The 22279-nt window shown below is 40.5% G+C and overlaps 1 protein-coding gene across 1 annotated transcript in view; it reads right to left on the bottom strand.

Moving 5' to 3' along the window:
- Positions 1-22279, bottom strand: part of LAMA2 (laminin subunit alpha 2) — a 388353-nt gene that overhangs the window by 20284 nt on the left and 345790 nt on the right. The window contains exons 49-55 of the mRNA XM_075497163.1: positions 20209-20333; positions 17347-17509; positions 15115-15259; positions 12686-12824; positions 8414-8534; positions 5885-6103; positions 4357-4505 (exon numbers count right to left, since the gene is read on the bottom strand). Coding sequence (XP_075353278.1) covers positions 4357-4505; positions 5885-6103; positions 8414-8534; positions 12686-12824; positions 15115-15259; positions 17347-17509; positions 20209-20333 — 1061 coding nt within the window. The remainder of the gene's footprint in view (positions 1-4356; positions 4506-5884; positions 6104-8413; positions 8535-12685; positions 12825-15114; positions 15260-17346; positions 17510-20208; positions 20334-22279) is intronic.

The raw sequence follows: 22279 nt of genomic DNA, 5'->3' as shown, positions 1-22279 counted from the left end.
TGGAGGAAGCGGGTATTAAAACATGCTTCGGGACAATCTCTAGGATTTCCCCCAGACCCTTCAGGAGTGGAAACAGAAGGAGAGAGATTTCTCTAGGGGCAGTTCAGAGCAACAGACTAATTTAGGTTCTGTGAAGTGTCCCAGAGAGGACATTTCTCTCCACTGCCTTCAGAGGAAATGTAGGGAAATCAGCCTGTCAAGACTCAAGTTATCCTTTGTGCTGCTGCATGTTAGCCATGGCTACTGATTGTCAATGTTTTCATCAGGATGCAATATTTCATCTCATCTTTAGCCATTACCATAGTAAACATTTTGGCTCTAAGCAGAACCATACAATGATGTGCATTGGTCTTCAACAGTATCCTATAATTAACTTGGAAGAGAAAGCAAATACTTCATAATTATACGGACAATTATCTCTCTGAAGAGTTTTCAAAAGGTGTTCCTCATATTTAATCAAATAAAGCTTGAGTTTGTGATGAGCAGAGGAGGGGTTAATCTTAATTTATATCTTTTCACATCCATTTCAGGTTACAGAAAATGCAGAGTTCAGATAATTTGTTTTGTAACAGAGCTACTTTGAAAACACAGAGGTTTCATCTGAACAAGCATCATCACTGCATGGCATTGTACAGCAAGTGTGTCTTGATGTAGTCTCACAGGTCAAGCTATTGTACTTGCTATAGCACTGCAGAAAAGAACTTTCTTTGTTGTTTAGAGATTCTTATTATCATCTGCATATTTGTGTTCTGTCACAGTGACACAAAATGTTTCGCAAAATGCAGTCATCCATTTCCAAAATAACTTTTTCTCCCGAAGAATTTACAGTTTTACCTCAAACTAGTGATTGAAGCTGGGGAGAGAGATTGTCTGAAGGCATTATTTACAAGATTTTTTTTTTAACGATACAATAGAAATTCAGCCAGATAATTATACTGACAAAGGACAAAGCAAAGCAAATTATAGAGAGGACAGAAGGGCACCTTGGGACTAGACAGACAGGAATTTTTGCTGAAGAAGGCTGCAGTGTTGTGGGGGTAAGAGGGTGAAGCCTAGTGTTCAGAGTGCTTGGATACGCACATTTTGTAACATGCTGGATGTCACATCTTCTTTCAGATTTCTTTGTTAAACAAAACAGAACAACGTTGTGCATAGTGCACTAATCCACTGACTGTCTGTACAGTATGTACACATTGGTATGTCCAAATGTCCACAAGAAACCCTACTTGGAACAAGGGCTATTCCAAGCCATACATAACACTGACTGTCTGAGTCCTACACACTACAGTAGTGCTGTTTCTAATCACTTTCTGAATGGTGAAGTGTAATTAGAATTTTTTACAATGTCTGAGAAAGGACAAAGGAATTTAAATTAAATTCTGTTTCAAACAACATGGTCTGAGAAGGTCTGCAATGGCTTTCCAGCAGTAAGAATGACTGCCATTTATCTGGGACCGTGGGTCTTCATTGTTTCACCACATTTAGCTGGGCACCACCATAACCCCGTGTATATACACCAGCACATGGCATCTCATTAGAGGAAACAGTCCAGGAGGTTCCTGGAGCGTGTGGCAGATAACTTCCTGACGCAGCTGGTGAGTGAGCCAACGAGGGAAGGTGCCCCGCTGGACCTCTTGTTCACCAACAGAGAAGGACTGGTGAGTGATGTGATGGTTGGAGGCTGTCTTGGGCAGAGCGATCATGAAATGATAGAGTTTTTGATACGTGGAGAAGCGGCGAGGGGGGTCGGCAAAACTGCCACCTTAGACTTCCGGAGGGCGGACTTCAGCCTGTTTAGGAGACTGGTCGACAGAGTCCCCTGGGAGGCAGCTCTTATGGGCAAAGGGGTCCAGGAAGGCTGGACATTCTTTAAGGAGGAAGTCCTAAAGGCACAAGAGCGGGCTGTCCCCAGGTGCCGAAAGACGAGCCGGCGGGGAAGAAGACCGGCCTGGCTGACTAGAGAGCTCTGGCTCGAACTGAGGAGAAAGAGGAGAGTCTATGACCTCTGGAAGAAGGGGCGGGCAACTCAGGAGGACTACAGGGGTGTAGCGAGGCTGTGCAGGGAGAAAACTAGAAGGGCCAAAGCTGAGCTAGAGCTCAGTCTGGCTGCTGCTATAAAAGACAACAAAAAACACTTCTTCAAATACATTAGCAGCAAAAGGAGAGCTAAGGAGAATCTCCAGCCCCTAGTAGATGTGGGAGGAAACACAGTGACCAAGGATGAGGAAAAGGCTGAGGTACTTAATGCCTTCTTTGCCTCAGTCTTTATTAGCAGGGCCGAATGTTCTATGGGTACCCAGCCCCTGGAGTTGGAAGATAGGGATGGGGACCAGACTGGAGCCCCCATTATCCAGGGGGAAATGGTGAGTGACCTGCTGCACCACTTAGACACTCACAAGTCTATGGGGCCTGATGAGATCCACCCGAGAGTGTTGAAGGAGCTGGCAGATGTGCTCACCAAGCCCCTTTCCATCATTTACCAGCAGTCCTGGCTAACTGGGGAAGTCCCTGCTGACTGGAGATTAGCGAATGTGACACCCATCTTCAAGAAGGGCCGGAAGGAGGACCCGGGGAACTACAGGCCTGTCAGCCTGACCTCGGTGCCAGGGAAGCTGATGGAGCAGATCATCCTGAGTGCTATCACACGGCATGTAGAGAATAACCAGGGGATCAGGCCCAGCCAGCATGGGTTCAGGAAAGGCAGGTCCTGCTTGACCAACCTGATCTCCTTCTATGATAAGGTGACCCGCCTAGTGGATGAGGGGAAGTCTGTGGATGTTGTCTATCTAGACTTCAGTAAAGCCTTTGACACGGTTTCCCACGGCATTCTCCTGGAGAAACTGGCTGCTCATGGCTTGGACGGGTGTACTCTTCGCTGGGTAAAGAACTGGCTGGACGGCCGGGCCCAGAGAGTGGTGGTGAATGGAGTTTACTCCGGTTGGCGGCCGGTCACAAGCGGTGTTCCCCAGGGCTCGGTGTTGGGGCCAGTTCTGTTTAACATCTTTATCAATGATCTGGACGAAGGGATCGAGTGCACTCTCAGTAAGTTTGCAGACGACACCAAGTTGTGTGGGAGTGTTGATCTGCTGGAGGGTAGGCAGGCTCTGCAGAGGGACCTGGACAGGCTGGATCGATGGGCTGGGGTGAATTGTATGAGGTTTAACAAGGCCAAGTGCAAGGTCCTGCACTTGGGCCACAGCAACCCCATGCAACGCTACAGGCTTGGGGAAGAGTGGCTGGAAAGCTGCCTGGCAGAGAAGGACCTGGGGGTGTTGGTTGACAGCCGCCTGAATATGAGCCAGCAGTGTGCCCAGGCGGCCAAGAAGGCCAATGGCATCCTGGCCTGTATCAAAAATAGCGTGGCCAGCAGGACTAGGGAAGTGATTGTGCCCCTGTACTCGGCACTGGTGAGGCCGCACCTCGAATACTGTGTTCAGTTTTGGGCCCCCCACTACAAGAGGGATATTGAGGTACTGGAGCGCGTACAGAGAAGGGCAACGAAGCTGGTGAAGGGTCTGGAGCAGAAGTCTTATGAGGAGCGGCTGAGGGAGCTGGGACTGTTTAGCCTGGAGAAAAGGAGGCTGAGGGGAGACCTCATCGCTCTCTACAACTACCTGAAAGGAGGGGTGGGGGTCGGGTGTAGAGAGGTGGGGGTCGGTCTCTTCTCCCAGGTAACAAGTGATAGGACAAGAGGAAATGGCCTCAAGTTGCGCCAGGGGAGGTTTAGACTGGATATTAGGAAATTTTTCTTCACCGAGAGGGTTATCAAGCATTGGAACAGACTGCCCAGGGAAGTGGTTGAGTCGCCATCCCTGGAGGTATTTAAAGGACGTTTGGATGAGGTACTTAGAGACATGGTGTAGTGATGGTTTTTGGCAGTGTTAGGTTTATGGTTGGACTCGATGATCTTAAAGGTCTTTTCCAACCTATATGATTCTGTGATTCACAAAGGCTAAGGGCTGCTGTGCTGTTGCTGTTTATATACTTTGAAAAAGGTCTTTTTCTACATGTCTTGAAAAGGTGATTTACTGTACCGCAGCAGTATTTCTCATCCACAGATTCGATTAATAAAATATATTTGCCAAGAACCAGAAAGTTAAAGATGCCAATTCAGACAAATGCAGGTCTCTGGAGAAACAGGCTGACTGATAGCCTACGAAAGCATATAAACCTAGCTCTGCAAAATAGTAAGCACTGTCAGAAACTAACTTCTAAGAATTTTTGGATAAGGATGGAATTACACTAAATTCTTTGCCTCAGCAGAAGCATTTACATGGATTGCTAAAGACATCGGTACATTCGCTTTGTTGAATTAGCTGTGCTGCGTGGTTTGTAGCACTTCTAGGTATTTGTTACCCTTTAGCTCGTTCAATGCGGATGGAGTGTGCTCTGCCGTCATGAAACTCGCCAGCTTCTGGTTTGATGGTGATTCTGTGGGGATCCCGTATCCCAGTGGAGATATGCACTTCTAGTCGACCTCTATTCAGGAACACTGCATAGTAGGCCTGCAATGTGTATGTTGGTATGAGAAGGTAAGTTACATTTGGAAAGAAATTATTTCACTTAGTTTTACATTAGTGTGTACGTTTTATTTTCTTACACTGGTTTTTAATTTGCTCACCACAAACAAGCTATTGTAGTTTCAGTTCTGCTGCTGCTGCTACATTCAGACTCTTGTATTTTTGTAATGAGGAATGGGTAAAATGAGGTCACGCTGGAAAGCCTCATCAAAAGATTTAACTCTCTGCATACCTATTTGCAGGGAAGGATGGAGACTTCAAACCTACAATTCTTCTGATTTTTGCTGTAGGCCTGGTCTTAAACACATCAAGCCCTGAATAGCATTGATCTCAGTATGAGTTCTGCATTTGGAGGGCTGGCAAATCACGCCAGTAGTTACTCTAGCAACCAATATCATGTTGTAGCGGATTTCAGGATCTAACCTCCAGTTACTATAGCAATGAGTGTCATGCTCACTTCTGTGACCTGAAGAGCTGGGTAATGATAAAGGAGCCCCTACGCTGAAGTTAATGTCATGCGGGTGAGCCATTATAATGTGCTGTCCCTGGGGCATGTTCCTCTAGGTCACTGAGAGCTCTCTTCCAAAACAGGCAGGAAGTACAACAATGGAATATCATTTCCCAGAAGTCCTGAACAAAGAAAGCACCCAAATATTCTGTTTATCTCTGTTGTAGTAAGTCTGTCTGTGAGGTTTTTAATTAATCAAGATTTGAATAATTTTTCACAGCAATCACACTTTGACCAGTTAGTCATTTGGACTCTGTAGGTACTTCCTCTGAACAGACTGACTCTATCCTCTTCTTCAGAAAGGATTTATACGGCAGATTTGTATTTTATGGGAGAGAAGGAGAGGCTGGAACACTCTTAAGTCTTATATCCCGCAGCAGTGATCCCAAACAAGGGCCTTATCTGGCACTGCTTTTAGCAGCTTTTTTCTTTTTGTCTCAGGGGAAACAGAATGACCCTTATTTATGTCTATATGAACAGGAGTGAGAGACGTTTCCAAGCATTAATAGTGCATAAGTAGTCCTCAGAATGAGTGAAGAACAGTATTCGCTAATATTTAGGTTTGATTAAAAAAACAACATGGAAGCATCTATATGATAGAAAAACAAATCTGTTGTTGTTTAGCAAGAAGCAATGGATGCCTTACTGTAAATCTTTAAGAGAAACAGTTACCCCAATGCAAAAAAACCATTTCTGAGCCTCTATCAGATTCTCCATCACATAAAGGATAACATCAGAAATAATTGGTTCCCTAGCACTGAAAGTATAAACATCTGACAGTGTCTTGAAACGAACCAAGTGGAAGAAGTTCAGTAAAATTGTGGGTGTTCTTTATCTTTTGCTAGGTTCCTCGTACCTGTCCCGTCTGTCTGCGCTTTCTCCTCAGAGGGGCAGCTTTCCTCCCAGTGTACCTGCGCTTTCTCCTGGGGGGGACAACCGTGCCACTTGTGCCAAACAAGATGATCCCAGACTCATTCTTGGTGCTGAAGGAGAGGTTGATTTCTGTGCCCATGTCAAAGGAGACAGGCTGCAGTTCCACAAAACCTGGCTTGGGGAAGCTAACCGTATAAATGTTCTGTAGGAAGAAGAGGACAGGAAAGTCCAGTAGTAGGATTAAAAGCAAGAGTATGAACATGCAGAAAGATTTCTTAACTAAAATAATAAACTATGTAAATATAACTAGTGTGGAGAGATGGAAAGTAATAATAAACACTACGCAATTTACTTCTCAAAGTGTTGTGCAAACACTAATTTACCTGTTTACATCTGGCATCATTAGAGTATTTCTGGAATCCTGTCTTACAGGAAGGCAAAGTTCCAGTCTTCTTTCAGTATATCCTCTTGGATTAAAAATAACTGCTCACAGGTGGTTTTTTATATGAACATTTTCCATTCAGTTAATACAGTGGGATTTTGCTTTTAAATCAGTACAATAGAGAACAATAGCCAATATGAACATAAACTAGATTCTATTATTTGTCACATGTGCCCAGAAAATACTTTCCATTAATCAGTCATTATTGCTTCATCGTTATTGCTTCACTAAGCACCACTGCTTTCTTGATGACTCAGGCTCATAAATGAAGCACTCATTGTGCATGGCCCAACTCTTTGGACATTGGTAGCCATTAACACAATTTAAAGAGTAGAATATGTCATCAAATAATAAATCAGTGCATACTCCTGAAGATTTTCTGTAATAACTCCCAATTCTTGTACTCTTCCAGACGGGGAAGACCATTTGATAGAAACAGTGACTTTTTCTAAAATAACTCACCATTTTTTCAGTACAGTAGAACTGTTTTCAGGTATAGAGAGACTAGATTATGCTAGATAAAATAATTGCTGATGATGTTCACCTTTCTCTGAAATCCGAGGGCATTTAAATACTTGAGCATATATACAGTCTTTATCTTTTGCTTTTACTTCACTTTTTAATTATCCTACATATCCTGTTTTGTACAATTAGGGTATTTTATTTAATTCCCCAACAAAAAATGGTTAATCCAATTAGATTTCAAATTCTGAAACCTCAAGAGTTACAAAATAACATGAAAAACAAAGTTTTTTCTAAGATTCACAGCAACAGAAGAAAATAAACACAACTATTCTTCTTTCCTATTCAGGAAATAACCTACAATAAATGCAAACAAATATGAACATCTGTAGAAAATTTTTGCTGAACCCAGACTTGTAAGATTTAAAAACATTTGAGCAATCTGGTTGTTTACAGTTTAGCTTTGTCACAAACCTGAAAACTTAAAAATGGCCATCTCATGACAGATCCACCTAGTCTAATATCCTCGTTGAGAGTCCTATTGTTGTGTGCTTTTTGCTCTGATGAAAGCCAGAGATAGAAGTGAGAAACACACCAAAAGAGGGTACTCGTCTTTATTTTGGCCTGGCCAGGTTCCAGTCACTGTTCAAAGGAAATTTTCAATGTTTTGGAGAAAAATGTTTGGAGAGCATCTGTTTAACAACAACTCATTTGGATTTGCTGTAGTGGTATCTGATATGGAACTCCAGATCATACATCTGCTTGCAAAACTATCTTAAATAGCATACATTTCCAAGGAAGAAATACAAACTGTTTATTGGGAGACAAATGTCACTGGATATATTTTTTTATATATATGAAGGCTCTTCTTTTCCATGGAAAATTACTACATTCTCTCTCAAACTTAGGATCAGATTCCTTGAATTTTATATGCATTGAAAGCCTGTTAATTAGAAGCAGCAACAATTGAAAATAAATAGACTTGAGTCGTATTTAAAGTTAAAATAATGACACCGATTTTGCACATTCTTAATGATCAGTAAGAAATGTGCCTTCCAGCTCAGTGGTAGCTCATAACAGTAAGTGCTCTACAGTTCCTATCCTAAAGGTGACTTTGTTTCAGTCACCCCCAAATATATTGTGAATTTCAAAGTACCTCAGGTTTTCTGTAGTGAATGATTTTATAATAACTATTTTTAAAAAAATCATTTAAATCCTTGGATTTTATATGCATCAAAATTTTTAAGGTTTTTGCAATATTCTCAGTGCTTAATTCTATCCTCATTAATGTCAATAATTCCCATTTTAGTCAGCTGAAACAAAGCTAGACCATTGCTAAGCATTTCAGAAAATCCTACCCTTTAGGGATAGGAATATCACAACTGTCCAGGGATACTGTCCAAGAAGTTAGGATCTGGAAAACTGGTATACTTGCTGATCAGACTCATTCATCTTTCTTTCTCTTAAATATAACTGTTCTGGTTTTTCAGGTTAGACCCCTATGTGTGTCTGAATATGCCTTATACAATTAATATGTTATGCCATAAAATCAGAAATCAGAAAACATTTATACCCATTAAGAACAAAATACATGGAAGTCAGACTAACCTCTAGAGTGCATCCTTTGGTTAGACCAACAAAATCAGGACTACTCAATATATTATATGGTGTCCTTGAAATTTCAATCTCTTTGAGGCAACCTGTATATTTCTTTAAGTTCACTTCAGGCCTAAAAAAAATGTAGAAGTACAATGTATTTTCAAAAATAGAGCTTAGGGAGAACACAGTCAGGCAGACACAGACATATGCATTTTCAGATGCACAGATGCTTGATTTTTTTTTTTTTTAATACACACATACACTCAAATGAATACATCTTGCCTTCTACACCTATTAGCACATATTGCACTCTGCCTTCCATCACTCAAAGGTGTAACGGTAGATTCATCTAATCTCCAGTTGACAATAGTCATCTTTACCATTTTTTCTTTCTTTTCTTTAATTTTTTTTTTTTTTTTGGTAAAGGAGTGCTGTCACCTTTGGTGTTTAAATGCAGTGAGCTATGAAATAAGTAAGTAGTTATTCCTTAGGCAAAGCAGAAAGATGCAAGCTAGGAAATCATAACAATAAGGAGAGACTTTAACTGGAAGACAGATGTTTCATTCATCTTTTTGCAAAGCTAGATCCTAACGAAAGAGGAACTTTAGCAGCATACAACCATTTTGGATGAAGTCTTTGCCAAAAACTGAAAAAAATTTTCATTTGATTTTTTTTTATGCTTTAGGAATTCTTTATGTTCAGGTGGACTGACATGTTTTCTATGTATTTTATATTCCCAGTATCTTTGCTATGAAAACTGCTGCATATTTTCTTGTGACACAGCAAGATATTTAACTTTCTCAGGCAGTTAAAGAAAACAAAACACCTGGGTTTGTAACAGAATCCAAAACAGGAAAATATTGTAATAGAATTGCAAAGTTCCACGGTTTGGCTCATCAGCTGGTTGCCAGAAGAAATGAGAAAACCCCTGAAAGTAACACCAAAGCTAGCATGCTTGAATGCAAAAGTATGATTTCCCAGGCCTGGGAAGTGAGTGAGACCGTAACTGCTGGCAACATCTGAACCAGGCTTGCAAGAAGAAAAGCCTTATAAAGTCACTTCAGAAAAAAAATTACCATTTATACCACGGAGAGTAAATCCAAAAAGAAAAAAAGCACTAGTTAATTCACTCACAATATTACCCATGAGTGCTTAGGAGAATATCTGAATAATATGAACAACTCAAAGAAAGACAAATGAATTTGGAAAACAAATAAGGAGTTATTTGTGGGGAGAAAAAAAACCCCAAACACTTCAGCTCCCTGGAAGGAAAGAAAAGATTTTAAAGAATATTAATTACAAAACAAAACCGTTTTGCACAGATACTGTTCAGCTGCGTGTTCTGGTACTGAAAGCCATTCTTTGCATCATAGCCGTCCTAGCAAGCGCAGTGTATTCTCTGGCAAATTAGCATCCCCTGCATAAGTTAAAGTAAGCATCTGGTTTACTAAATAATCCATATTCTGCTTTATTTACAGTCATCTAGTTATGGTCACCTTTCATTTTTGATTTTTTATTTCCTAGCTCTTCCCCAGTTCCTTTATAGACTCATCTTCCCAGCCGCAGAACAGTTTTGCAAGTCATTATCAGCAGTGCCCGTAGGCTCCTCTCTTTGCCACCCAGAAGCCATGCGTGTTCCTCCCCGCTTCCTGCCCTGTCCCGTTACAGACTGCCCTCACGCAGTCCCGTTACAAGCAGCTGCTGTTACCTTTATCGTTCCCAACCCCTCTGAACTCTACATCCTCGCAAACATTGAACACTTGTTTGATGTTTTCTTAAGACTTCCTTTTTCCCTTGTTCCCGTCCAAAACGTACAAAACAAGGTCCAAGTTCATTCAGATCTTGCCTAAATTCCTGGCCTTTTTTTTTTGCCACACTAGGATCAGTTTCAAGGGAACACAAGCAAAGATTTCTGGAGCTTGGGAGGAAATAATTTTTCTCAGGATCGGGGAGGGGGGGTGGAGTTGCATTTTTCTAATTCAAGCCAGGAATTAAGCTGCAAAACATGGTGAAGTTCAGTTCACATCTGAGCATATCAAAGCAAAAGTAACGGGCACAAATAGTTGCCAACTGAAACCACAGTCAGAAATAGGCGACCTCCCCTATCCCCCCCTCATCCTCCTGTTCTTAAATTCAAAAGTGGCAAATTTCACAAAAATCTGCGCCTCGCTTTCATCCCCTCCTCAGTAACGACTTCGCTGCCTCGGCGTGCAGCGCTCCTCGCCTGACCCGGGACTGCGCTGCTCTTCCAGCCTGGGGGTCAGAACCCAACCTGGCAGTACAGCTTGCTGTAGCTTTGCTTCTGGGGCATTCCAGTGTCATACACAGACACGGCTGAAGTAAGCAGCTGCGTGAAGAAAGTCAAAGTTGTTTGTGTAGGTGTGTGCACAGCATGTAAGATGACAGCGTTAAGCACTTGGGAGCAGCTTTGCTTGTTGCAGCAGGAGCAACTAGCTGAATTAACAGCCTTAGCGTAACAGCTGGTATAAATGCTGCCCACACACTGCTTCTGCATTGCCACCTGTGCTTTCAAGCTGCACTTACTAGACACATGCAAGTCATGCAAGTAATCTGATTATTTTTACCTTGCTTTCATACTAGGGTGAGAGAGAAAGAAAAAAAAAATCAAAATTAAATTAATTGTAGCAAATGATACTTATTAGCAAGGTTCAAAATATTTCACAGTGAAGCATATACATATCGTTTACAAACAACACATTATGGATGGTGAGATTCTATATATACTATCAAGCTATAATAATTAACAGAGTTACTGTGCAAACAGGTACCTTAAAATGTAATATATCAGAGAGGTTTTATAATTTGTTGCTATACGTGCTTGTGAGTAAAAGCAAACCATGTAAAAGAATTTGGCAGAACTGACGAGACCGGATAATTACAAAGTCACGGGTACCTCAGCATCTATTGTTTGTAGTAGCTCAGCTTTGCCCTAATCCCCCTTTCACTGTTTTTTATTCTAATTTACTGTAACGTTCATCTTGCCCCAATGACTGGTGAGCCATAGCTGTAGGCAAAATGGTTACCACAGGTCCAAGTAGCTGTGGTACGCTGATTTTCTAAGCAAGCACAAAGGATTTGCTGGAAGATAATTGCTCTAGACATTTTGTTATGCACTAGTGTGATGTCACAATTACATAATAGAGTGTTATACTTCATGAGTAAAATAGGTCTTAGATCTTTTTATTGCTGGGTGATTTGACATCAGAGGTCATTTATTAACCTAATAAATTAACAAATATGTCCTTTCTTTTAGCTGCAGAGCAGCCTGTGGACTAATCACAACAGTTCCTTGTGCACAAGACCACTTCAAGGCTGTCGTTATGCCATGTAGCTAAAGCTGACATAGATTAATGGGCTTGTTTCTGTGTTGCTCATCTGTTCATTGTAGCACAGAATTCTCTTGTTCTTGTCATTGCAAAACTGCTGAATATTCATTTAAACCACAAGTAAGTTTTTTGGTCTATTTAAAACCATGTAATACAGTCACTAAATTCAAGTGTCTGTTATCCCATTTATTTAGTTTATTAAAGCTTAACTTAAAGTTCATCAAGAATAATATGCAATATTTTAAAAATTAATAATGGGAATTTTATTTGAGTAAGAAATTCAGGATCAGGCTTCTGAAGGGAAAAGGTTGTCATATTTCATTCTATTTACATTAAATATGTTAAGAGTATTGTATCATATACCTTAATTCCTGAATAAAGGAGGAATTTAATCTAAGGAGTTCAGGAACTTCTGTCTACAAATAATTTTAAATGGTATCTAAACACAACATTTTTATACATATTGAAAGTATACTGACCCTGATTATGCAGACATGCATACCCATTTAACACTAATCCTGTGAGGAGCAGTCTGTAGTTCAATTCTTCTACTCATGCACAAGGTAAACACTTGTGCTTAATTTTGTGGAGGTATGGAGTAATTTCTGCAATTTTGGAGTAACAAATTCTATTCATCAAATAAAAAAATACTTAAAAAAATAAAGTCAGCTACATCATAGCTCTGCACAGCATCAGAAAGCTGTACTGCACCGTTGCCACAATTTCCATTGTATTTGTGTAATGTGACCTGTGTGAAATACATTGAAATACACAACATATGTAAATAAAGCGTTGGTCTGCTGTGGCAATGTCAGGTACATTGGGAGCTCACCGTTCGCTTACAAGTGAACTTGCGAAACAGATACAGAGAATAAGATTATACTGCATTACATCCCCTTACCTAAAGTAAAGAAATTGTTTTGAGCCACGTTACCTTAGATTTCTCAGGGTTGGCAATCCCCCAAAATATATTTTCTCATGCCCTTTTAAGTTGAGCCCAAAGTGGCTGCCTGTAGAAGTTGTTGCCATGGTCTCTTCTTCATTGGTGTCTATGTCTACAATTGATATGTTGGCTGGAAGAGATTTGAGAGTAGTTTCAAAATATCAGACATGAACAACGATGTCTTAGTGTAAGAAACCAACAGAGAAATATTTGGAGGGTTAGCAGGTGAGGGGAGGGTTGTATTTTGCAATTAAGACACTGGATTTCCAAATTGTCAATTATGGGCAGAGGAAGAGACCCGCACTTTCCTCTGTTTCCATAACAACCTGAAAAGCTATAGGATTCTGTATGCTTTATTTTTATATATTTTCTAAACCTGTTTCAATTTGGTATGTTCTTTGTGTCAGTGTAATTTGGAGGACAAATTACAGGACAAATTCAAGACAGAAGAGATCACTTTACATCTAATTTGTGATTTCAGTCCAAAGCTTGTCACTTGAGCAGGATTTTTTTAATTGTAAAAGTTTGTTAAGCATTGTCATTATGTGCCTTAGAGATCGGTGATCAGTCACTCTAAACCATTTTCAAACCCAAAGCAGCCAGTTGCTGTCATGTCTAATCTCAGTCTGGAGTCAGTGATGCGCTACATACAACCATCCCATTTAAAAGCTTGTTCCATGTATATTTTTAACATATGGATTAATACAGAATATAAAGTTCAATGAGAGAGACAAGACACACTGAAAATGCTGAGCAGCCCCCAAGGAAGAAGGGGATAGTCTACCACAGGGATGCAAAGAAAGGGTTCTTTCCTTCTTCTTTCCTTCCTTTCTTTCCTTCCTTTCCTTCCTTCCTTCCTTTTTTTTTTCCTTCAGACAGTTAAATGCAAGAGATTGCTTATAATCTATGGTCCTCCCCTACCCCCCCACCATCTCCATACCTAAGGAATGAAATTAATCTTTATTTTAATTTAAAAAGTGACCAGCCTGATTTCTGGTTAAAGATGGAATAGAGTGAGTTTGGAGATGAAAGACCTGTCAGCCTCTTAGGAGATTTCACAGGGAGGACTGGCTAGAAGAAGTAATGTATACTCTGTGGAGAGGAAGGAGCAATGGGAGGGTGGGAGGAAGAGCGTTCTCTGATAGAAGCTCTCCCCACAGGTGAGTCTCTTGTAGTAGCAGCTGACTAAATAAATGCCTTAAAAGAGAGAAGGAATGTGCAAAACCTGAAACCACACTACCTTTTTCAGGAGTGAAAGAGAATTGAATGGGGGATAGACTTTCCTGTTGTACCTTACTGTAAATAGACTAATTTTCCTTTCATTTCTATGCCTGGATCTTCTTTATAAACACGATATGTTTGAATGGTATAAATAAATTACAATTATCTGACATTGTATTTTATCTTAATACCTCCTGAGTTAAGTATGAACGAAGACAAGTGGCTAGCAACAAGGCATTCCTCCTCTAACGGTGCAGCAAATCTACCAGTGAGAGCTCTGAGTTATTTTGGCCAGCGTACCGGCTCCCCAGTCTACTTCAGCCAAATGACAAGGGAGTGGCTCTGTGTTTGAGAGGCGAAGGTGAGGTAGAGAGCTGGCGCTGCAAGGGGCAGAGGAGGAAGAGCGTGTTCATGGGCTCGTGGTGACCCTGAAGATTCAGAATGCAGTAAGACTTCAGGATACAAAGGCACGGAGAATGTCACAGATGCCATAAATAAAATTAATTTGGCTCAGGTAGGATTCTACCAGTCCTATAACCAGATTAAAACCAAACAAAAAAAAGGGGTTTTTGCCAGCAGCATAGCCAGCATTCTTTGTGATCTTATCAAATGCCACCACTTCACATTTTGCACCTGTAACAGGTTAAAGAATTAGTAGCACTTTTGAAGATGTTCCCAGTTGTTTCCATGCAGATTCAGATCATGACACTCTGCATATCATTAGGGAATATAAAATAGCTGTTGTTTTTGTCTGCTGAGATACTGTACTATCGGTACTGAAGTCATTGCTTTTTTAAGTGCTTTGGGATATGCCGAGCATGAGAGGACTGTACAGCATAAAAGCTATTGCTGTCCTAACAAAAATCACACAGGTTTGTTTTATGATTTTGAACAACGTCAGGGAACTGATGAAAAAGCTTCTTTTTTTCCCACTCAGAAGCATTTTAGAATGTAATTTATGCAACTGTAAAGCAGAATTATGCCTGAAAATTAAGCTACCTGTTCATAAAAGACCTGTTTGACAGTGCAATCACTCACATGCAACTCAACACACCTGTAATCTAAGCAAAAGAAGTTGCTAAATCACTAGAACTTTATAATTCTAGCAGTTTTGCACAACATCTTCCCCATCATTAGGTGGTTAGCTGTACTGCAGAGGTAACTGGGAAAGTCATGGTGATGACACCACAGGAACTCACCTTGCTTTTGAATTCTTGACAGGGTGAAAGATTTCCATTTGCCATCATTATGATTTTGGTTGCTGATAACTGAAGCTGTACCTGAACCCAGATCGTAGCTGACTTTTATACGCCCACCACTGAGTTCTACACTCATGAAATCCTTCTGTTAATGAAAGGGATTAGATACACAAATTATGATTCTTGTTCATTTTGGTAAGAGGCATATGACATTAAACACTTTCTTTTCCTGGGTGACAACAGACAACTTTTTTCAAGCTTTTTAAAAAAACCTGCTTAGGCATTTACTGCCCAGGACTGTAATGTACAAAAGTCTGCTGCCAACAAGTTCTTTTCATCCCTTTTCTTCTCCTTTGGATTGCTAACTTAGTTGGCATTTTGCTAACAATTTAGCTGGAGTTTTGATGGGATGTCTGTACTTTTATTTTCTTAGATCAAAGACAGAAATACACATTATAATTACCTGAAACTAATACTCAGCTTTGAGTATATGTCTGTACTACAGTTAGTGCATTTACTACATACCTCAGCTAGATTTAAACTTGCAAGGTAGAAAACAAGAATAGTAAAGATGGTAAAATGGGCTTGTTTTACCAGGGTTTCCAGAGAGTAATCTACTGATGGAGCAACAGAGAGCTATGAACTGTTATTATCATCACTGACACCAATATCTAAGCAGTAACTGGAGATGGCTGACTGGAGCAATGGTATGTGCTGCAGTACCTACAGAAAACGAGCTGGCAGGATACAAAGAGCAAAACAAATAGCCAGGGAACTGGATAGCAGGAAAGGCATTAAGTAAGTAATGGTGGAACTATGACCCTGGACATGAATGTACCAGAGAAATTTTAAGTTTAATTATCATTTTGCTCATGGCCAGTTCCACCTGTGCTCAGATCTAGGGGGAATGAAAATACTTTACCATGTGCTGAATACTTATGCAAAACTGTGATAATAATGTTATGTATATGAACATAAATTTATGTTAAGAAGAAAAGAGTAAAATTTAACAAACTCAGTATTCTAGATGCTTATGCATGTCTATCCATGCATCACTAGGAAGAGCATCCTCAAAGTTTTTATAGAGTGGGACAATATCTTAAGAGACAAATTGTATCAAGGACCAGTTGCCTTCCAGCTCCCAGTGTTTTTCAGAAGTTCAAGTAAATAATGTTTTCTAGAAAGCTACATAAATTAATAATAATTATACAAAATAATTATATGAAATCATATAAAATAATTACATTAATTATACTTTCAATATTCAATTAAAAATGAATTAGAAAAACTATGTAAGTACTTCATTATCATAATAAAATGTTATCTTTTACTATAGTCAGTCAGAAGGAGCACCTTCCTCCTTGACAATTCCAGCAATTATGATAATTTTTCCCAAAATACAGGAATGTGAAATAAGACTGATTTACACAAACACAGTTTTTGTAAAATAGTGAGTGCTCAGTAATTCTTCAAGACATCAGTGAGAACTGTTGTACATCATTTCTGGCCCATAGGAAAAGGCTAAGGAAAGGACTCTGTTCCCAGTCAGGCATGCAAATCAACCTGGATCAGAGATGCTGAAGCTGAGTTATTCCTGATTCATATGAGGATCTGGCCAGATGTCTTTATAAATAACTTTTCCCTGCTATTCACACACATTTGATAGTGTGTGTGAATAAAAACCTTGAACAGCTTTATAACTAATGTTTCTATTCTCTATTTTAGCTGTACAAGGCACCATTTGTAGACCTTGTAAAATCATCATCACCATCACATCCTGTTTGTTGCACTATTCGGTTCCCCTTTAATGCCACTCACATTAAACGCAAACTTTTTCTTTATATCAGTAGGACTTCTATCTGAGACTTGTCTCTTCCCATATTCTCCCTGTCCTCACACTACGATATTTTAAACTATGAATGTACAACCACAACTGGCAATGTTTGCACAAGTAGACATTTGGGATAAATGAAAATTAATTAGTAATTTCATAAAAGCTGGAATTCCCCTCAGTCTAACATAATGCTCCCCAGTCAGTAAACACTAGGTAGTCAACTTCCACGCTACAACATTGTCTTCACTTGGACAGCAGTGAAGCATCATACCAGACAACATCATACCAGAACAGTGCTACATTAAATTACTATTTGTTTTCATAATATGATGAATTCAGCCACTGTAAAGATGGCATGAAATTTGTAAGGAGCGTGGAGGTTATCTGGTTTTTCTCACCAAGTCGTCAGTAGCAAGATACATCAGCAAGGCGTTCGATGAGAAGGTCCTGAATTTGAACATGACTGTGGAAATATTGGGGTTCCAGCGGATCGGGCGGCTCACCATGGCGTAGCTGTCACCATCGAACTGGACCGTCCCTTCACCGTCTGCCACCTGTGGGCTGAAAAGGGGCAATTCCAACCAGTTTCCTTTGCCGTGTGAGGTTAAAAGAAAAAGTGGGGTCTAGGGGAGTGAAGGGATGCTCTTGGGAGTCTTCCTGAACTTGGTTTGATTTCATATCAAAACCCCATTCTGACAAGTGAAGCTGTAAGGTCAGCTCACCGGCTGTCCAAAACAAAAGCACATCTGGGAGGAAGATGGAAGAGGAATATGTCGCATATATCTCATGGTCTGTAGTGACTCATTTTGCCATCCTCAATGTAAAATAGCATTATGTACTCTTTCATGTTGTAATAAATCTTGGTTTTGTTATTGTTAGTGATTTTACAACTTCTGGAGGGTCCTAGACTGAAAACCCTGGAAACTCGATGTGCTGGTTTTGGCTGGCACAGACTTAATTTTCTTCAAGTAGCTAGTGTGGGGCTAAGTTTTGGATTTGTGCTGGAAACAGTGTTGATAACACAGGGATGCTTTCGTTCCTGCTGAGCAGTGCTTACACAGAGTCGAGGCCTTTTCTGCTCCTCACCCCACCCCACCAGTGAGTAGGCTGGGGGGGCACAAGGAGCTGGGAGGGGACACAGCCGGGACAGCTGACCCCAGCTGACCAAAGGGCCATTCCGTACCACATGGCGTCATGCTCAGCATATGAAGCTGGGGAAGAAGAAGGAAGCGGGGGACATTCGGAGTGATGGCGTTTGTCTTCCCAAATAACCATTACATGTGATGGAGCCCTGCTGTCCTGGAGATGGCTGAACACCTGCCTGCCCATGGGAAGGAGTGAAAGAATTCCTTGTTTTGCTTTGGTTGTGCGTGTGGCTTTTGCTTTCCCTATTAAACTGTCTTTATCTCAACCCACGAGCTTTCTCACTTTTCCAATTCTCTCCCCCAACCCACCGGAGGGGGAGTGAGCAAGCGGCTGGGTGGGGCTTAGTTGCCAGCTGAGGTTAAACCACAACGCTGTGATTCTCTGTTTATCCACAAATTACAAACACTGCAAGAGCAGAAACATCAGTCCCTCCACAGTTTTTGGCATTCCTGTCATTACAGGACAGAAAAGATCAGTCCTTGAGTTTGATTGATATGATTTTTATGATAGACTCTTGTCCATTTCTGTCACACAGATCAGGTAGCTGCATGACAGCGATCTTTTGGTTTAGTCACAAACATAACTGAACTTGAACAAGGGACCTACATGTGAAATATTGGCCAGGAACATGTTTCCTATTTATCTTGGCACACACACAAGGATCTTGAATGTAGTCCTCTCACGTTCCACAGCTACATTTAACAGTTAAGTTTTTGCAATTAGATTTTGCAGGAGAACAGGACTCTTTCTGGTACTGGAACAATGGGTTAAGGTAAAAGGGAGCTTTTAAGACAGTTTTCTACAAATGTCAAATCTAGTATTCTTTTTCTTTAATCTCCCTCTCACCCACCCCCACTCCAAGCAAGCAGATCTACACTATCACTAATGAATGAGAAAATTAAATTTAGGGAAAGATGCACATAAAGGTTTAGGCATTATGATTTGGACTTGCTTGGAACTGAAATGCATATATCCATCATCATGCTCCTTAAATTTCCACCTAAGTGTCAAGGACCTACATTTATAGTCAAGGAATCCTTCGGTATTTCCAAAAAGATTTCTGTTCACAACTGGAATTTCCATCATTTTCAAAGGGCTAAGCCTTAGCAGGTTGTCAAACTAGCAGCCTAGTTTGAAAACTAGCCTACTCTTAACTTCCCTGACTGCGTCTACAATTATTTTACCTAATGCAGCATGAGCTCTATACCATATACTGACACTGCCAAATTCCCTAAAAAACCAGGAGCACCTAAGAGGACAGTGCTGCTTTCATGCAGTGGGTCACTGTGAAAGTCATAAACCATAAACAAGGTTGTGAGAGACCTGGAGTCTGTCTTCTTTACATGATAATTCCCAGGACTGTGCTGTAGTATCAGGTGGTGCCTCTGTACAAGGGCCCTCAGCTTTTGAAGCTGAGACATGGCACAGGAAAGTGTTTGAGATTAGTTTGGTGGGAAAGACGAATGAAGATGGGTCACAGCTCTCTAAGGACAAGGACGCATCTGGAAAGGAAGTAACTTATGTTGTTTTAAAATTCCTGGAGAGAGTTCTGAGCCTACATATGTGAATCCTTGTCCTGCCTGGATGGGCCATTTGCCCTATCTGGAACCACAGGTCACTGACAGGGACAGGACTTCCCATTCTCTTTTGAGAATGGAAACACCTTTCTCTTGTGGTGGTCTCTGCTCACGACACTGGTGGCTGTGAAAGCCACCTTGAGGCACCTGACGCCACTCCGTGCTGCATGAGAGCTGCAGGCACCCACACCACAGCTGTCTGTGAGCCAGACTCAGTCCCACCGTGGATCTCACCCTCTCTTAGGTTTTGACTAATCCTGGTTACTGGTTAGCAGGAGTCTTTCCATCACAGCACTGTTACACCGTCTTAATTCTGTTAAGACACCAGCCACATTTACGACCGAGTGGGTGCTTCCCCTTTTGGTGTAATTGCAGCCTAACATCGTATTCCCTACAACAATCACCGTTGCATACAGACCACAGCTGTCTACTGGAACTTATGGCTGCTGTGGAAATTCCTGCTGCTTACCACAGAACGCAGTGTCACCGCAGACAGGTTCCCAAAGGAGCATGAGAAACAGTCAGTGCTTTACCTACCTGACAGCACATCCTTTGCAGTCACCTTCGATATCTCTGAAATTCCACAGTCCTATGGGCTTGCTGTCTAGAAAGGTTTCACCCATGCAGCCAGTGAAGGTGGTGACTCTTACAGCATCTGACTTCTGCAACAGAAAACACAAACCTCATTAGAATTCAATTTGAAGTGATCTACTGTGTCTGAAAGCATAACTGGTATGAAAATCACAAATATCAGGAGATGCTCCTTCTTATTTTAAATGTCAAGGGTAGTATTTAATCTGAGAAGCCCTCCTATAGAACAACTGATCAGTGAAAATGGGAACTAGACTTTGTATCAGTCAGGATGAAAAATCCCATTTATATTTGAGACTCTGGGGAAGGCCTAGGAAGAACGATTCCTGGAGAAGCAGGAGCTGTCTTGGCTTCCGTGTCATCATCAGCCTTCCTGGTTATTCAGAGATCTGCCTGCTCCCACTTGTTCAAGGTCTATCTGGATTTTTATTTAAGACTTCATAGAAAGGACTATGAGGAATCTTGCCCACAATACAATAAGCAAAATGTTTCTACTGTACTTAATGCTCAAAAGCCTGGAAATTGAGCAGATCGTCCAAGCTAGAAGACCAACTGTGAACTCAGCTGGCTAGACCTGTAAAATTCATGCTGAATTTTGGATGCAGAAAAAAGTGCAGATGGCAAAGCAATTAAAACTCATATCCCATCAAAACTCATTAAGCTAGGGTCACGCACATGGGGTAATGCTCATTAGATCATAAACATGGTACCATGATCAAGGTAGTAATATTTGACAGTACACAGAGTACTCAGCTCAAAATTATCCTTCTAAAAATACCTAGTTTCATTTAAATTTCACTTCATCAATATGAGCTGATTGAAAATCTATATACTTAGCTATTTGAGATAGACAAGCACCTGCTGTTTTCCATACAGCAATTACGAATATTAAGATCTTGCAAGAGAATATGGAGAAGTGCAACTTGAAAATATTCAAGGAAAAGTATGACTCAAAAGACTTAATGTGCTGGTGATATTTCCCAGGGTAATTGGGAAGGTTTTAATTAGCAACAAGTATGAACTTAATGTCACTTCTGAGAAATTCATGACATCTAAGTATCATAGTCTTCTACTCAAGTCAGATGAAAGATGTTTTTAAAAACTGAAAATGAGTCTTCTTTTTGAATACACTGCAAAGATGCATGCAAAAAGGGATGCGGACAAAATCCCAGGACAAATCTAAAGCACTCCAAAACCCACTAATATGAAAAAGCAGATTCCTGAGACAAAGATTTAAAAAATATCAGTGACCTTAGTAAATGTCCAAAGAGCTTCATGGTTTTAGAAAACAGTCTCAGTTAAGGACTTCATTTTGTGAGCCTGACAACTGTACCACTTGATGACAAAAATTCCCCAAAAAGTAAAGTTATCATTTATCTTTTAATTCACAGACTGTGTCTGAACAGAGCAAGTCTGATAGTGTTTAAAATCCTGTATTGCAAATATATCAGGCATACCAAACTTACAATACACTGTCTTCCTACCTCTGCCCTTGTCTTTATTTACCTGGAGGGAAAAAAAAAAAATTCAGGTTGTTCTCCTGTTTAAGATGGAAAAAAGGAGAATTCTCCAGAAAGTATCTGGAGAATTGTTACTGAGGTTGAAAATGGCTGTTCTGGCATCAGACTGCAGCATCCATAATTCCTGTTCCGGTTCGGCATCGCACCTCATACTCGATCCTACAGCTGTCTTATGTGTTCAGTTGTGCTCACTACCCACCTCTGCCTCACTGTATCTAACTAAAGGAAAAAAGAAAAACATTCAGGAGAGGGTTCAGATTTAAACGTTACTGTGTTCCAGGTCCTTTTGTTTACCCTGAAACATCGAGAGCCCTTGAACCCTTTTCCCTTTAGAGATTCTGCTAAATCTCTAACTTTTTCCTAAATACACACTTCATGAAGCTTAATTGTTAAGTAATTCTTCTTGACTAAATATTATTCAAATACTGTTAGTATTAAAATATTAAATAAATAGACCAAATAAATACTACTAGTAATAAATGTGAACTAAATGCAGT

The sequence above is a fragment of the Mycteria americana genome, chromosome 3 (assembly GCF_035582795.1).
Source record: "Mycteria americana isolate JAX WOST 10 ecotype Jacksonville Zoo and Gardens chromosome 3, USCA_MyAme_1.0, whole genome shotgun sequence".
NCBI lineage: Eukaryota > Metazoa > Chordata > Aves > Ciconiiformes > Ciconiidae > Mycteria > Mycteria americana.
This window is presented reverse-complemented; position numbering and strand designations above follow the sequence as displayed.